The 19308-nt window shown below is 40.5% G+C and overlaps 1 protein-coding gene across 3 annotated transcripts in view; it reads right to left on the reverse strand.

Moving 5' to 3' along the window:
* trappc8 (trafficking protein particle complex subunit 8) overlaps positions 1 to 19308 on the reverse strand; it is a 159593-nt gene that overhangs the window by 115341 nt on the left and 24944 nt on the right. For 2 of the 3 annotated variants that reach the window (XM_073046003.1, XM_073045986.1), the window contains exon 3: positions 14612 to 14695. The exons of the other annotated variant lie outside the window; for it this stretch is intronic. In XM_073046003.1, the coding sequence (XP_072902104.1) occupies positions 14612 to 14695 (84 nt within the window). The remainder of the gene's footprint in view (positions 1 to 14611; positions 14696 to 19308) is intronic. 3 annotated transcript variants of the gene reach the window in all.

A 19308-nucleotide genomic window follows, 5' to 3' on the forward strand; every position in this document is an offset into this window, starting at 1 on the left:
ATTACCCTCTACAATGGGGGAAGTTTCTTCATATCTATTGCATACATGCCTCAATTTTCCTTTGCTCTGGGGAAACTAACCCAGCCTACACTGGTTAGACTGCACATGAAGGAATGTGTGCAGTTCTGACTGGTGCACCGCAGGACGGACATGATTGCATTAGAGAGGAGAGAATCACCAGGATGGTGTCCAGATTAGAGAACGTAATTAGGGAGATTGTAGGCTGGACCTTTTTCCCTATAACTACAGGAAGCATTTCACAGCTATTCTGCTCTTAAGGTCTGTCCCGAGCCTTAGCGGTTTATCAGGCCAGACAGTTATCAGGCGGTTTATGCCGGTTAACGCCCAGCATTTTGCCAGTATCTATTTTCAGCTGGGTGAACTGGAGCAATGTGTGGTTAAGTGCCTTGCTCAAGGACACAACACGCTGCCTCGGCTGGGGCTCGAACTATCGACCTTCAGATCGCTAGTCCAACGCCTTAACCACTTGGCCACGCGCCACACTATTCTGCTCTCAGATGCACATTAAAAGTGTTTAAACTTGAGAAAGTAGTCTCAGAATTGCATAAAATATAGCACGTGGGCTACTTAAGCAATTCACTCCATGCCTACATACTTGGTGAAATACATACTATTCCACCTCTCTCTAAATGCATCAATAGTATTCACCTCAATCTCTCTATGGTTTGAAGTGCCTCAATTTATTTATGTTTTTGTTACATTTAACAGCTACCCTGCAATTCACCATTGTGCCTATAAAAAGTATTCACATCACCGCCCCATCAGAGTTTTCATGTTTTACAACAGTGAATCAGAGCATTTAATTTGGCTTTTTTGACACTGATCAACAGAAGACTCTTGTGTCAAAGTTAAAACAAATTTCTATAAATTGATATGAATTTATTACAATGATCAAACACACAAGTGATTGCATAATTACCTCCTTCAAGTCAGTATTTAGTAGATGCACCTTTAGCAGCAATTACAGCCTTGAGTCTGTGTGGATCAGTCTTTATCAGCTTTGCAAATCTGGACACTGCAATTTCTCCCCATTAAATACATTGTGATTCAATATTGTAAAACAATAAAACATGAAAATTTCCAGAGGGGAACAGAGTGAGTACTTTTTATAGTCACTGTAACTCACATATCAGGTTTAAAGTTTAGTACAGCAAAATAAGCATGCTTGCCCCCAGATGATGCTGATGCCTTTCATGAAAACCATTAGTTGAGCTGCACTAGCATAGCACAAGAATTTGTAATACAAGAACATATTAGTAAGGATTAGACTGCTTAGCCCTTGATCTTGCTCTGACATTTAAAAAGGATGACATGCACCTGAACTTCACATTCTTGCCTATTTCCAGTAAACTTTCATAGGACCACAAGACATCGGACCATTCAGCCCACTGAATCTGCTCCACCATTCTATCGTGGCTGATTTATTATCTCCTCAATCCCATTCTCCTTCCTTTTCTCCATAGCTTTCAAAGTCCAAGGGACTCAAATTACATGGGGGGAAAATGCAAATTATCCAAACAATAGAAGCAAGCTTACCAAAATAAATTGAGTCCACCCATCCAAAACATTGGAACAGCCAGTGTAGGGCCAAAGCCTCAGCCTTAATTCATATTAGCAGGGCAAATCGCCACAAAGCTCACAGACATGAAGTATAGCAACCAGAGCAGTCTCAGAACTTTAGCATCGAGTATGCGGGAGTGAATATCGTGAGGAGAGTGAGCAAAATCGCCCGGACCCTAGCTTCCAGACCTAACAATATACCTTAGCAGTCCATCTGGGCGGGCATTTAAATTGTCCAAAGTATGCAGGTGTTTCCAACGAATGGACAGTCGCAAGGCTGCGGGACCGGATGGCATCCCAGGGCGGGTACTTAAGAGTGTGCACAGCACAACTGGTAGGTGTGTTTACAGACATTTTTAACCTCTCCCTCTCCCAGTGTAGAGTGCACTCCTCCTTCAAAACATCCACCATTGTTCCTGTACCTAAAAAGACCAAGGTAACATGTCTGAACGACTGGTGTCCTGTCACACATTAAGCAAATATTAAGCAAATGCTTTGAGAGGTTGCTTAATGACTACATCTGCAGCATGCTGCCACCCACACTGGACCCCTACAATTCGCCCACCGACACAACCAATCAACAGATGACGCAATAGCCACAACTATACACACTGTCCTTACACATTTGGAGAAGGATGCTTATGTGAGAATGCTGTTCTTGGACTGCAGTTCAGCATTCAACACCATAATTCCATCTAGGCTTGACAAGAAGCTCAGAGACCTTGGCCTTCACCCTGCTCATGTAGCTGGATCCTGGACTTCCTGTCAGATCACCGGCAGGTGGCAAGAGTGGGCTCCCTCACCTCTGCCCTAAGCCCCCTCCTTTACTCTCTGTATTCCCATTGCTGACGACACTACACTGATTGACCTAATCTCAAATAATAATGAGACAGCTTACAGAGATGAAGTCATCACCCTGACATAGTGGTGTCAAGAAAACAACCTCTCCCTCAATGTCGCAAAAACAAAGGAGCTGGTTGTGGACTACAGGAGGAATAGAGACAGGCTAACCCCTATTGATATCAATGGATCTGGGGTTGAGAGAGCGAACAGCTTTAAATTCTTTGGCATAATCACCGAGGACCTCACGTGGTCTGTACATACTGGCTGTGTGGTGAAAAAGGCAGCACAGCGCCTCTTTCACCCAAGACAGTCAAAGTTTGTGTGGGCCCCCAAATTCTAAGAACTTTCTACAGGGGCACAATTGAGAGCATCCTGACTGGCTACATCACTGCCTGGTATGGGAACTGTAACTCCCTCAATCGCAGGACCCTGCAGAGAGTGGTGCGGATAGCCCTGCGTATCTGTAGATGTGAACTTCCCACTATTCAGGACATTTACAAAGACAGGTGTGTAAAAAAGGGCCCAAAGGATCATTGGGGACCAGAGTCACCCCAACCACAAACTGTTCTAGCTGCTACCAACCGGGAAACGGTACCACAGCACAAAAGCCAGGACCAACAGGCTCTGAGACAGTTGCGGCTATTATATCATCTGTCGATTGGTTGTGTCAGTAGGCAAATTGTAGGGGGTCCAGTGTGGGTGGTGGCATGCTGCAGATGAGGCCCTTAACCAACCTCTCTAAGCATTTGCTTATTATTGAGGTGAATGTGACAGGACACCAGTCGTTCAGTCATGTTACCTTAGTCTTTTCAGGTACTGGAACAATGGTGGATATTTTGAAGCAGGAGAGCACTCTACACTGGGAGAGGAAGCAATTAAAAGTGTCTGTAAATACACCTGCCAGTTGTGCCTCGCACATCCAGAGTACCCACCCTGGGATGATGTCCTTACGACTGTCCAACTCAGTGGAAATGCCTGCGTACTTCAGCCTCAGAGATGACCAAGCTGCCGGTCGCATCATCTGCAGGTCTCCTTAGGGGCTCAGTATTAGTGACATTGAATACAGTGCAAAAAAGATTTAGCTCTTCTGGGAGAGAGGTAGCAATGTTGGAAATGCCACTGCATTTAGCTTTGAAGTCTGCGATGGTGTGCAGACCTTGCCATAAACTGCGTGTGTTGTTGGTAGAGAGTTGTGTATAGATCTTGTCCCTGTATTATTGCTTCACCGCCTTGATGACTGCATAGATTGTTGCTGCATTTCTTGAGCTCCTGCTGATTACCAGCAACATTAGCTCTGTGTAGCACAGTAAGTGCTACCTGCACGGAACTGTTGATCCAGGATTTCTGGTTTGGATAGACCCTGACCAATTTCTGGGGGACAACATCCTAGATGCACTTCTGGATGAAACTTGTGACCCCATTTGTGAACTCAGACATCCTCGTCATGGAAGACATTCCAGTCAAAGTCAAAGCTGTATTTGTATGCATTCCTTTAATGAATTATGCAAGCATACAGAGAATCTCAGAGCTCAGCTAACTACTTTGTACATTTTCATTTTTCCTGTTAAAACAATTTCACATTTCCCAAAACTGTACTCCATTTGCCAGATCTTTGCTTCATCACTTCACCTATGGTTTTGGTCTCTTTTCGCCCTCTTCACATCATACCGTAGATTCCGGATTTTAAGCCGCTACTTTTTTCCCACATTTTAAACAGCTTTGAACTTTGCGGCCAATAATCCGAAGCGGCTAATGCATGGTTTTTTTCATGCCGCCTCGTAAACATTTTGCCTGGTAACAGTAGACCAATAAAATTGATGAGTAGTTCACAGAGGTCCAATGAAATTGTACGATAAATCAAGCGCACTTTCACAATTAAATTATTGTAAATCAGTCATTTGTACTCACCCTCATCAACATGGAAAACACTCGAAGAAAAGCATTGTGCTACCTACCCTACTTAGTTTAAACTATATTTGTTTTCTGTACTACATCGCGGGATGCTATGACGTCACACCCGGTTTCGCGGTGTCTTGTAGGAAAATGCCGTTTGCGATGAAACGGGACGGAGGGGGGGGAGCGCATTACGCGAGCGGCTTTGGATCCGAGCGAACTCTGTTTTTAAATGCCGTTTGCGATGAAACGGGACGGAGGGGGGGAGCGCATTACGCGAGCGGCTTTGGATCTGAGCGAACTCTGCTTTTAAATGCCGTTTGCGATGAAACGGAAAGGAGGGGGGGAGCGCATTACGCGAGCGGCTTTGGATCTGAGCGAACTCTGCTTTTAAGTTAAAGGTATCAATAACTTTTCCTGGTAGGCTGCAGTATATATATCTTTTACCAGTCGTTAGGAGATATTGGAATGTTGTTCAGTAAAGAAGTATACGCAACGTATATTTAAAAGTAGCCGCGTACGGGCACGGTTCGAAAAAAAGCATTTGCAATATGTATTTGTTTTTGTTACCATATGGATTTAATTAAAAGTTAAAAAAATCCTCACGTGTAATATCTTTCTGTGTAAATATCTCATATTACAACGTGGGACACCTGCGGCCGAAAATCCGGTGCGGCCTAAAATCCGATGCGGCCTGTACAATTAAAAAAATGATTTTATTTCTAAAATTAGAGCCAGCGGCTTAAAATCAGGTGCGCTCTGTAGTCCGGAATCTACGGTAATTTCATGCCATTTGAGTCATCAGCATATTTAGCAACCATGCCTTCAGCCTAATCATTTATACAAATTATAAAAAGTTGAGGCCCCAGCTCAAGAGTACTCAGTACATTTCGCCAACTAGATAAAAAGGTCATTATGTATTCTGATACTTAATGGCCAGCAAATACCATTACTTTTGTGTCATGAGCTTACATTTTCTGCATTAACCCTTGATCTGACATCAGAGGAAACATCTTGAATTCCCACAATTTCTCTTCTGTAACACTTTAAAAAGAATAAATTTATCAAGCATTTCCTTTCACAAAACCATGTTGACTTTGCCTCACCGATTTTTTTTCTCCCCCAAAAGTGAAATGCTGTTCCATCTTTGTATTAACTTCTAATGTTTTCCCATGATAAATGAGGACCTTGCTTCATGCGGTTTCTCCTGGACACCCTATGCCATAACAGCTACTTACTAGTGCAAAACACCAAGTTGCTTAAAGATCTTTGTTGGGGAGCACAGCACTTCATCTGTGGCCATTATCTACCCTGGCATTAGGAAACTTCAATTTCAAAGCTCAAAGTAAATTTTATTATCAAAGTATACATATGTCATTATATACAACCCTGAGCTTCAATTTTCCTGCAGGCAGACTGAGCAACTCTATAGAACAGTAACTATAACAGGATCAATGGAAGATCAACCAGAGTGTAGAAGACAACAAACTGTGCATGTGCAAATATGAATAAATAGCAATAAAAAAAACAAGAACATCAGATAATGAGATAGAGTCCTGAAGTGAAATCATTGGTTGAAGGAACATTTCAATGATGGGGCAAGTGAGTATAGGTATCCCCTTTTATTCAAGAACCTGATAGTCGAGTGATAGTAACTGTTCTTGACCTAGTGGTGCAAGTCCTGATGGGAGCAGCAAAAAAAAAGAGCGTAACCTAGTCAGTGGGGATCTCTGATGATGGATCTTGCTTTCCTTACTACAGAGTTTCAATTTTAGAACTGCAGTTTTAATCTCAGTCTTATCCTAGATTGCCAATTTCATGAATAGATCAAAGTACAACACAATAAATTCCCAAGTGGGATGGAACTTTTACCTGGCTACAACTGCTTCTTTTGCAGAATAACTATCCACTTTTCACTTCCAAAAACCTATTACAGATCATAAATTCACTTATGATACTAGCCTCAATGGTTTTCTTACACTTCCAACTAATGCAATCTTTTTTTTTAAAAATCTGTTGGTAAATTTGAGCACATTTCATCCAGCCAGCTGATGCGTTATCATCAGTATTCCTCAAAAATTGACCCAATTAAATTTCGGGTGGTTCTTTGCAACAAAAAATTGGTTTGAAACACTGACAATAAACTGAAAAAACATAGCTGATACACAAATCTAATGTTTGTCTGCTTTGGCAGAATTAGTTTCCTGATTTGTTGTATTCGAGGCAATGTAACCCTTCCTATTTGGATTTATATTTACTGTTGATTAAACAGTTTATCCCATGAGAATTCATCAATATTTACTCAAAATTAAATTCTGCACATCAATCTGAAGGTAGCAATTCAACATTAAAAATGTCAGTCAAGTTATGTGTATTACAATTTATGATTAGCCAACAGATTTATCAAAGACCTTAGAATTTACCCCAACTCAAGAGTGTTTTCACAGATGATAGCAAAACCCTGGAGACAATGCATCTTAAGTGGTTATATATTATAAACTGGGTATAACCCAACTTTTGATTTCCAAATTTATCAACTCATCCAGAAAATGTTTCCCAGATGATAAACAGTTCACATTAAATTTGATATGTATCTCAAGTGATGAAAAAACAAATTATTAATTTTACATTACACCTTTAAAAACTGCTTTTTATTTTCAAAAAGGAGAATAGACTAGAGTGAGTGTAAAATGGAAAAGCAGTGCATTACACTGTTTATCCAATTGCAATCAGAATACCAACGACAATAATGCCTCCTGAATTATCCTCTCTTGACCTGCTTTTCATACCTACCATCTCTTGGTGGATTCATCCGTAATACACCCTATCCTCGTTATATACGTCTTCAGACTATGTGGATTCACAGTTGTGCGGATTCACAGTTATGCGAGGTACCTATTTCTACCAACGTCTCCTTATATGCTCCAAAACTCAGTTATGCGAGGAGCACTGTTTTCCTGCCAATACAAGTCAGGTGCACGCGCCTCACAGTCCCACTCCCACCAGTCTCGCATTGGTTTTGGCAAGGTGCGATCTTGTGCTCTTAAACTATTGTTGTTTTTACCTACAGTGCAGTGATTTTGTGCTTGAAATATTTAACTATGCATCCTAAACGTCCGATGTCATGTCCTGGGCCATCAGCCAAGTGGCAGAGAACCACTTTAACACTTGAAAAAGTGTTGGAAATTATAAACAGTGCGGCATCAGGTGAAGGTAACACAGCTCTGGGACGCTACTACCGGGAACAGGATCTTGCCTTTAAAGTTCTTCTGTTGCTTGACAATGTGCCAGCCCATCCTAAACACTTGGACAGCATTCATCCTAACATAGTGCATTTCCTGCCGCCTAACACCCCATCGCTGATTGAACCACTCGACCAAGGTGTGATCCACTCTTCAAGGCGTTTTTTTTTACGGCAAGCTATCTCTCAGATGCAGCAAGCAACAGACGATTTTGAAAATCCTGGGAGTTTACCAACAGTGAGGGATTGGTGGAAGTCGGAACACTTGGCACAAATGGCGATGGACATGGACCCAAGTTTAGAACAGAGTCAGCATTTCAGACGTTTCCTGTTGTCAACCCTTTTTCCTTACAAGCAAATTTATGCTGAAAAACAAAATGCTGCCAAGCAAACAACCCTCACCACTTTCTTCAAACCGGTGCCGATAGTTCTAAGAGTTCTGTGAGTCTTCCTTCACCCCTTGCTGTGCTCGATATGATCCTGATGAACACAACCATCCATGCACCTTATCCACGTAAAGCTGCCCGACACCACAACAACCACTCATCTCCCGAAGCGAACACACCTGCCACTGTTGGTGAGTACTGTACACTCTAGTATGTTAACTTTCTATGATTTATTACATTGAATATGACCTTAAATTGATGAAGTATAATACGAATGTGCCTTGTGGTACTGCTTTTGTGTCGCATTGGTATGAAAATGTGAATAAATTACAGATAAAACATATTTAGGAAGCCCTCTGGAACGCATCCCTATTTTCTCCATTTAAATAATTATTCACATTATGCGACCGTATCCCCACATATAATGAGGATAGGGTGTATCGTACATTTTTCATGCATACTGATAACATTAAGTTTTACTTAACCACTGTCTCTGACCTTCAACTGCCTATAAAATATCACCTGTCCAAAATCCAGTGCAGGCAAGAGATTTCTTCTTGCTAAATATCAGAAAGACCATGCATTAACCATATTTCCCAGTCAAAAACCACCATTTCTCTTCTCTGCAACTCCAACACAATTAGAAATTTTGATGCCACACTTAATCCCTGTCATGTGCCTTGGACTTCACATACACACCAAATGCCAATTCTGACAACCACATGTCAACTCATCTTAAACAATTCTGAAGGGATTGAAACTTTACTTTCAGCCCCTCCAGAATTGATTATTCCAGTATACTTTGCAAGGTAGTCACCAAACCTCTGTCATTAATACCTTAACCCACACCAAGCATCTTTCAACTCGCATTCACTTCTAGATAAGTAACACTTCAATGCTCATCCTGGTTTTCAAGGTTCCACTAACTGACCCTCAATAGCTCTCATCTTGTCCAGTACTATAACACAACTCTGGTCCTCAAATTCCAGTGTCCAGATTGAATCATTTCTCAGATGATCACATCAGCCTTGGAAGCTGAAAATAAACTCTGAAAGTCCTTGTCTAAATCTTAGTTGTGTTTTTTTTAAAGCATCTCCCTTATCTGCTAAGGCACTTCTCAAAACAATTCTTTGATCAAACTTTTGAACATCTCCAAGTATCACCCTGTGCATCACAATGTCAACTTTTTGTTTGATATTATCTTCTAAGATACCCTGGTGGTTGAATGGACATTCATAAATTATATAATTACAATATTCAAATAAATGATCAAACTTTAACATTCTACTCAAAAGTAAACTGAAACCATTAAATACAATGGTCATGAAGATTTCCTCCGTGTGCAACACCAGCATTTACATCATCTTCTGCATTCAACTACATCTACATTTACTGTGACGTTGACACAGAAGTGTCTCGACATGCTTTATAGGCACTTTAAATGAGTCACTGAAATGTCCTCAGGCACTGTAGAAACTAAAACATGACAATTGACTGCTTGATAGAATTATTTTCTATTTGAGGAAACTAAGGACTAGATCACAGGATTTATCATATTTGTCTTTGGAACAATCTGAAGCACATTAGGAAATTCCAGTATGCCTGGAAGCTAATATTATTAATAAGTAGCCCATATAGCCCTCATTCTCCTCTACCATTCAGCAACATCTTGACTTAACCCCAATTTCCTGCCTGATCACCATAAACCAGTGTTCAAAAATTTGACCTTAGGTTTAAATGAACTATGACTTGAGCACCTATAGACCTTTTTGCCAATGAATTTCAATAATTTACAAACTCCAAAATCAAAGTATTTCCTCTATTCAGTCCCAAACACCAACTACCCATTCTCAAGCAATTTCCAGACACCCCAGCAAGCGGACATCAAAACTGCACATTGCCTTTCACAGCATTATCTCAATGCTCCGGGCAATTTCTACACAACTTACTTTCCAATCCATCCCTCCAGTCTGCAGTAACTACACATGTACTACATCCATCTGAGTGCATGCTCCTTTTTAACCTACTGTGGTTATCAGGAAAGGCATGTCTATATAGAAGAATATTATGAAGAGTTTAAAAGTTCAAGTGGGATTGACAATACAGAAAAAGACTTCAGCACAGTTGGTCGATATAAACGTTTATCATCCATGCTAGCCTCTCCCTCTCCCCTTCACTTCAAGTATCTCCCCTCTCTCCCCCCATTCATTTTATTTATTTAGAGATACAGTGCAGAACAGATCCTTCAGGCCCAGTGAGTCACATTACCCAGCAATACACCTATTTTAACCCTAGCCTAATCATAAGACAGTTTACAATGGCCAATTAACCTACTAACTGGTACATTTTTGGACTGTGGAAAGAAACTGGAGCACCCGAAGGAATCCCACATGCTCACGGAGAGGGCATATAAACTTCTTACAAACTGTGCCAGAGTTGAACTCCAACACCCCGAGCTACAACAGCACTGTGCTACCTGCTATGCTACCATGGCACTCCTAGAAACACAGAAAACCTACAGCATTATACAGGCCCTTTGGCCCACAAAGCTGTGCCAAACATGTCCTTACCTTAGAAATTACCTAGGGTTACCCACAGCCCTCTATTTTTCTAAGCTCCATATACCTATCCATGAGTCTCTTAAAAGACCTTATTGTTTCCATCTCCGCCACCATCGCCGGCAGCCCATTCCACACTCTCATCACCCTCTGCGTAAAAAAAACTTACCCCCGACATCTCTGCTGTACCTACTTACAAGCACCTACTGTGCCCTCTCGTGCTAACCACTTCAGCCCTGGGAAAAACCCTCTGACTATCCACACAATCAATGCCTCTCATCATCTTGTACACCTCTATCAAGTTACCTCTCATCGTCCGTCACTTCTGTGTCACTTAAATTCATCAATGCCATTTCCTTAACTATATCATATAGTGGCACAGTCACAGCTCTTAGAAGTCTCAAGTTCTCCAACACATTAGTAACAATCTTTAAACAAACTTTATTGGAAAGCCAATCAACTATTCACAGCCCATAAATTAGCAAAATCTATTATCAATCTTCTATCTCTTAAATTAGCTGTACTCACACAATGAGAACATTGCCAGAAAAAAGATAACAATTACTGAATTGATTGCAAACACAGACAGCAGTTTATTCTGGAGCCTAGCTGTCAAAAATCAAAGAACAAATAGTGAGTTGAAGGTGAAAAACAATCTTATCCTTATAATGAAAAGACAGTGTGAACATGTATTGAAGAAATTAAGAAATACTCAACTTGGTAATTCCAATACAAGGTATTGTATGCACAATTAAATCTGAAATTAACAGTCCCAGATCTTAATATTAGCTTGTAATGCAGGATGGAGAATATTTTTAGTTAGACTCTTGGGGGTTCAGGGCAGGAAAATACAAGGAAAGAAACCCAATTCAAAAGCTTTCAAGACAAGTATCCATTTTCTGGGTAGGTTCAAAAAGAATGAAAAAAAACTCTTCTGAACATGTCAAAATGATCAAATAGTCATTCTTTGCACATGGGATTCACAGTGCAATTGCACTTAATATACAGTGCCCTTTAAAAAATGTATTCACCCTCTTGGAAGTTTTCATGTTTTATTGTCTTACAATATTGAATCACAGTGGATTTAATTTGGCTTTATTGGCACTGGTCAACAGAAAAAAGACTTTTGTGTCGAAGTGAAAACAGATCTCTGCAAAGTGATCTAAATTAATTACAAATATAAAACACAAAACAATAGATTGCCTTAGTATTCACCCTGCTTTAATATGACACACCAAATCATCACTGGAGCAGTCAATTGGTTTTAGAAGTGAGATAATTAGTTAAATGGAGATCACCTGTGTGCAGTCAAGGAGTTTCAATTGATTTCAGTAACAATACACCTGTAGCTGGAAGGTCCAACTGCTGGTGAGTCAGTATCCTGGCAAACTATACAAAATAAAGACAAAGAACACTCCAAGCAACTCTGAAGAGGTTATTGAAATGCCATCAGGAGCTGGATACAAGAAAATTTCCCTAGGGTCATCAGACTAAATGCTGTTTGGTGTAAGCCAAAACCGCACATCAAAGACACCATCCATACTGTGAAGCATAGTGGTGGCTGCATCATGCTGTGGGGATGCTTCACTGCAGCAGGCCCTGGAAGGCTGGTGAAAGTAGAAGGTAAATTTAACGCATCAAAATACAGGGAAATCTTAGAGGAAAACCTGATGCAGTCTGCAAGAGAACTGTGAGCAGGGAGAAGATTTGTTTTCCAACAAGACAATGCCCCCAAGCATAAAGCCAAAGTTACACAGGAATGGCTTAAAAACAAACTGGAGTGGCCAGGTCAGAGTCTGGACCTCAAACCAATTGAGAATTTGTGGATGAACTGTAAAAGGGCTCTTCACTCATGATCCCCATGCCATCTAACAGACTTGAGCAGTTTTGTAAAGAATAATGGGGAAAAATTGCAGTGTCCAGATGTGCAAAGCTGATAGAGATTTATCCACACAGACAAGGATTTAATTTCTGCCAAAGGTGCATCTATTAAATACTGACTTGAAGGGGGTGAATACATATGCAATCAATTATTTTGTGTTTTATATTTGAAATTAATTTAGATCACCTTGTAGAGATGTTTTCACTCTGACATGAAGAGTCTTTTTCTGTTAATCAGTGTCAAAAAGAAACAAATTAAATCCACTGATATTGTAAAACAATAAAAAAATGAAAACTTCCGGGGGGGGGGGGGGGGGGGAATGAATACTTTTTTATAGACACTGTACATTAATCATGACACATTACAAATAGCTGCAAACTAAAAATAGAAGGAAGAACTTAATGTTAGCAGTCCAATTTTTTTTGGACTTGCAGGTTCCAATGATCATGCTACATCAGTAAATGGAGGTAGCTTCTTAAAAAAAAACAAGGTAACAAAGGGTGGTTAATCTCTAATTTTCATGCTTTTTCTTGTAAAATTAAATAGTAGGGAGTGAAGATAGCAAATTGCTTTCCAATGTATGTAGTTATGTTGCAAAGAAGCACTGAAATGTAATAATGCACAGAAATTAAAATTTCCAAAAACGGTACAACCCAAGCTATTTTCTGCAGAATCTAACTCTGTACATTTTAAGGTTAGCACTGAGGAACTTGCGTTCTGCTGCAAGGATTTACACCAATTCCCTCGCTCTATTTTATATACAAAGTAAAAATACATTGAAATGTCTCCAACAATTTCAGAGATAATGAAAATAAGGATCTTTCTTCAAATGAGACATCCCAGAGCTGTCAATAGAAATTGAAAAGAGTTCAAAGTAATCTTATTATGAAAGTACATATGTAAATCAAAGACTAAGATTGAAATAATACATTCAAAAGGGATAAGACCTTAAGATTCTGTGCTATGTCAAAAATTAAATGAAACTCAGTCACAGACATTATAGCCCAGCTTAAATCTAAAAGCACACACTAAACATTGAAAATTAATCGATGTAGTCAAAAGATATTTGGTCCACTGCAAACATAAAGCAGGAAATACCTTCAATGTAAGAGCAACAGTGAAAGCTGCAATTCCAATGAAATAATTAAGATTATGAACATTTTGACACAAAGCACAATCTAATATGATGCATCAGTGTTGGCCTTGAGTTTTGCATTATCGAAGGAGCTGTCTTCCAGGTGAGATATTAAGCCAAGGTCTCACTGGCCCTTGTTAATGGATACAGACAATTGCATGGTTCTTTCTGAAGGACAAACAAATGCTGTCTGGTATCCTGGCAATATTTATCCTTTAATCAACATCATGAGAACAAATTAAGATATTAACAGATTCCTGGTTGTGATAGCCTGGTGTGAGCAAATTGTTGTTACATCATACACATTAGAAGTAACAAATGCTTTTGACATAAACTACTACAACAGAAACACATGTTTTCCAAAGTAATGTTAAGCTGTTTGTCATCAAGGCCAATATCCAATACAAAAACTGGAACCCAAAAAGCCTCATCAAAATATAAGATTCAAGAACAGCCTTCAAAAAGATACACAACACAAGCCATAAGAAGTGTTGAAGGGTAGGAAGACAGGCGAGGTGACAGAGAGTGGAGGGTTAAAGTGAAAGGAGGTCCAAGCTGGAGAGAGAAAGTGGATCCAGGAGAAGAGGGGGCTAAACATAAAGAGTACAAGAGGAAGGTACAATGGATGAGAAACACAAAGGACATTAACGGCAGGATTGAAGAGAGAAGGGTAAAACAGTTTGAGAGAAGTCAATTCAGTACTTTGCCAGAACCAAATAGGGGAAATAGAGAGTTAAACCTTCAACTGCTACAAGCAACTGAACCAGGAACAAACTAATGAATCCACTTAATCAAAATAAAAGTACAAGTTACATTTGCATGGATTTAGTCCTATTTTCCATCCACTCTTAACTATTCTAATCTTTGCAACCAATACCATATAAATATAGCTGACCCTTTTGATTCTCTTTAGCCATTGACCACCACAGCTATTCAGCAATTTGCCTACATTATCAAGACCAACAAAAATATCAATCATAGAAAAGATAGACTGTTTCAGATAGCCTTAAACTATGAAGTAGTTTTAATGAAAGGAAATGGAAAGGGGAGAAATTAGTAACTACAAAGCCCACACCAACTTAAAAAAAATACCTGCATGGAACTTGGACGAACTCAGCTGCGTCAAAGTGTCTTTCCAATTATTGTACCATGGAACACTAGCTTTTACTGAGCGATCTGATGGAAAACAGAACATTGTATTAATGACCCATCAGTGAGTTAAGAACTTAATGTTTTTAAATAGACCAAAATCAGGCTTTTGATAGCAACTTAGAGCTTCTAACAAAAATACGATTCTAAAATAACAAAATTTCAACTTCTAAATACATTAACAAAATACAGTGTCCCACTCTTAGAACGTAATCCAACAATCCTGAGGAGGCATCCAGCTCATACCACTGCCAATACTACTAAACACAAAAAAGCTGCGTCAACTAATAAGCAGTGCTTATTCTGTTGTGTTCAACAAGTGATTGGTGTTAAAAGATTATTACAGCAACACCATCCTGATGAACGGTCTCCGCCTGAAACGTCAACTGTATATTCAATTCTAAAGATGATTCCTGACCTGCTAAGTTCCTCCAGCATTTGGGAGTGCTGATTTGGATTTCCAGCATCTGCAGAATCTCGTTTGCAAAATTTAAAATCTGTTTTTAAGTAATCAGTGGATGTGAAAGAAAAAGCTAAGAAGAAATCTTTTATGAATTAAGAATGCTTCAGTGCAGACAGACTCCATTGAACTTATTCTTCTGGTGGTAAGGATCATGGCTCAATAAATATATATTGAAATGTATTCAAATGTATTTGAATAACATTTTATAAAAAGTTCCAGTTAATGTGATATTTGTATAACTTTTTCCACACATCTATTAGCATTCTTCATGCCATGAACAGTTCCCATTATACAATATATTAATCAGGGACGAAACTTACCACATTTCACCAGCCATCATATTAAGGGTAAACCACAGAAGATAAACACTTTTGAAGGCTCTACTGTACTAGCTAAATTATGTAAAAGATCAACCTATCAACCTTGAATGAAGCCAAAGACACTTCACCAAATCTAAAAATGGTGCCTTCAAATGTTGAAGTAAATTAGAGATTGCAAAAGGACATTTTGCTTACATTTTTAGCCACTCCCAACATGGAGACAGCACAGAGGCTCTGTGGGTAACTGCCACACAACTCCTGCAAAACCACACTGAGTCCTGCTCGTGGGCCCTGCTCATCTGTGCAGTTTGCACACTGTGATCGTACATTTTCATCCCCACATGCTGATTTCTTCACACAATTCAAAGGTGTGCTGGTCGGTTAACTCCAATTTAGTTCTAGGCAACATAAGTGGCAAGAGACTGTGCAAGTGTGGGTTGATTGGCATGCAAAGGAATCAGTTACAGCAGGAGTTCCCAACCTTTATGCCATGGATGCTTACCATTAACTGACAAGTCTGTGGACCCCACTTTGGGAACCCCTGAGTTACAGAATAGGCTTGATGGGATTATTCTGCTGAAATAGACTTGAAAGATAACATCACCTCCTATGTCGTAACAAAGCATGAAAACCGGGAAACATGCAAAACAAATCAGCCACAGATGCAAAATGCAGAACATGAGGGATCCAGTTGGGCAAGAGAATTCTAAAAGCAGAAGAATGCAGAAAAAGAACATCTGAAACAGAAAATGCATTGATGCTGTCCAACTTGTATCTCCAGGAATTTCTTTTACTTAAACAAAGACATTGTTGCAATAAACAAATTGAAGAAACTGGGCAGATTAAGTAGCATCCATAGAGTCATTTGAGGTGAGACCCTGTAATTGAGAGTATGAAGGGAAGATGGTCAATATATAGAGGTGAGAGGGAAAGGAGAGGCAGGAGCTGTCAAGCTACAGGGGGGTCCAGGTGAGGGGGAGTTGGGAGTCTCAGAGCCTGGGTGGTGACAGGTCGAATCAAAGGACTACAGACTATGGCATTTGGTAAGAAGGGAAGGTGCTGAGTGGAACCAGGTTAAGGGAGGGATGCTAAGCACAAGGAGAACAGTGATGGGGTAAGGGTAGGGGAAAGGGGAAAATGAGAGTTTGAGTGGGTTGAATGCATGGGTGATAGGAGATGGAACCAGGTGGGTAAAATAAAATAAAACTGGGAAATAGGGGGCTTAGAGATGCGAGTAGGATTTGGAGTAAAATGGTGTGTGCAAAAGGGCCATAGTGGATCAGGAAGAGAGAAAGGAACAGAGGAGGTATATGTTACCTGAAATTGGAGAATTCGATGTTTGTGCCATCTGTTGTAGATTACTCAGGTAGAGATGCTGTGCCTCTAATTTGCATTTAACCTCATCCTGGCAGTGATGGCCGAAGTAAACAGGTCAGTCTTGAAATTGTTAGGGGAGATGAAATAGCTTGCAACACAAGGAACTCAAGATGACCATCACAGGTGCTCAGCAGTTGCCCAGTCTGTGTTTGGTCTTACCAATATAGAAAAGGCCACATCAAGACCACTAAATGGAGAGGTACATACAAATCTCTACCTCACATGGAAGTGTGTTTCGGTCCTTGGATGTTAGTGAGGTTGATGTAGGAACACGTATAGTATATCTTACAGTTGCAGCAGTGCCTGGGGACAGGGAGTGATGAATCAGAGAGTCAGTGTTCCCTGCAGCTATCAGGTGGAGAGGTGGTGGGATTGCATTGCAACTTGAGGATTCTCCCAACTTCAGGAAGCTATACCAGAGCTGTGAATGTAAACAAAAGTCCTGCAAAATAGAATTCTCTAAAGGCATATCACAGGCATGAATGATATCGGGGTGAGACCTGTCATATGCTAGAACTTTACACTTTTGTGTGGCAGGTGGAGAGGGGATGACCTTACAGGGGTACAGTATGAAATCATGCGTAGCACGGATAGAGTACACAGTTTCTCTTCTCTTCCCTTCCCTTCCCCCTCCCCCCCACCCACCAGCATCAGTGAATCAAAAACTAAAGGGAATAGATTTAAGGTGAGAGATGTGACTTAAAAAGGAAACAGAAGGTTTATGCTATAAACTGCAAGTGGTAGAGGCAGGTACAAAAACATCTTGAAGTCTTTTGAACAAGTACATGGATAGAAAAGGTTTAGGGGGATGTGGATCAAACATGAATAACTTAGATCAGCATCTTGGTTAACTCGGCTGAGTTGGATGAAACGGCCTGTTTCCACTCTCTGACTCCAAGGTTAGGATTCTGTTCATAAAGAAGTGGCAACACTCAAATGCTAGAGGATTTGAAACTCGGAAAATTACGAAAAGGAAGTGGAATGAAAACATGCATCAGAATGAGGAAGCTTCCTGGTATTAATGTAAAATCAGTTTGCATTGTGCTTACATTATTACATTTACTTTCATTATAGTTCTTCCACTTCCTCACCCTGCTGTTCATGAAAGTAACTTCACATTCTTTACCTCCAAGACAAAAACGGTCAAAGTTCCCCTGTGAGAAATCTGATCTGACAAAATGCTAACTTTGCACAAAACTACTCCCCCTTGCTGAACTTTGAAACTCGTGACCCTTTCAGTTCTGTTCAATGTATGATATCTACTCTTCACATCTTGATGCAGAAACCTCAGTTGAGTCATTCCTGAACAGATTCCCAGTAAGCCTGCCCTCAATCCAGTTTGGTGAACAACCCATTTCCATTTTTCTCAAATTCCCAAAAGTACAGAAGGACCATGTTACAGAATCAAACAGTACATTTTCCCTGATATAAAGGGTATGTAAGATTCATGCAATTTTACTTGATCACAACCAACCAGCACAACTCCCTAACTTCCTCCATTAACAAAACATACAAAAATGTTACTGATCAAGTTAGTGAAACAGATCTTTGAAGAAATTGAGTCCATACTGGGCCTGCAGTTTGATATTGTCTGTGTCATACACAGAAAATTACTGGATTCCCTTGATTCAAGAGATGTCTAACATGAATGAGATTAGGAAATTGTAGCAATGTCTGCCTGGGCTAACAGCTGACAAATACAAGAAAGTGACAGAAACCAATGAATGCTGCAAATCTACAATAACTACAGAAGCCACTCAGCATGCAGGCAGTATCTGTGGAAAGAGAAACAGAGCTGATGTTTCAGGCAGAACACCCTTTTGTCAGAACTGGGAAAGAAAGAAAACGTTTTAAATTGCTGAGTACAAGGGAGAAACAGTTAAGACAAAAAAATCTCTAGGGGACACAAAGGACTCCAGATGCTGGAAATTCTGAGCATTGTGGCGACCCAGTTACTAGCACACTCGAACCGGCTGACAATTAGCCAGAGTGCAGGGACAAAGGAAGAAAGCCTGAGGGGGTTTCAGTAGGGCCTCTCAAGGTATCTGGTGGGAGAGACAGGCTTTAAAGCAAGACTGTGGAGTTGAAATAAACTTATTCTTTGGCTGCAGTTTATCGACTCCGTGTCGTTATTTCAGCGCTGCGTGAGGCACACCGCTACAATTGGTGACCCCGACGGTCCAAACGTTTTTGGACCGGAGATGACAGACGCTGCATTTGTTAATGCGGTTTCCTTGAAGCTGCCAAGCTTCTGGACGCTACAACCTCACCTATGGTTTCAGCAAGCAGAAGCCCAATTCCATGTTTGGCAAATAACCTCAGACGACACCCGTTACTACTACATGGTGAGCTCCCTCGACCAGGACACAGCGGCCCAGGTCGCGGAGTTCGTACAGTCTCCCCCGGCGGACGGCAAGTACACGGCATTCAAAGCCCTGCTCACAGGGACTTTCGGGCTCTCCCGCCGCGAGCGAGCTGCC

The sequence above is a fragment of the Hemitrygon akajei genome, chromosome 1 (genome assembly GCF_048418815.1).
Source record: "Hemitrygon akajei chromosome 1, sHemAka1.3, whole genome shotgun sequence".
In the NCBI taxonomy this organism is placed as follows: domain Eukaryota; kingdom Metazoa; phylum Chordata; class Chondrichthyes; order Myliobatiformes; family Dasyatidae; genus Hemitrygon; species Hemitrygon akajei.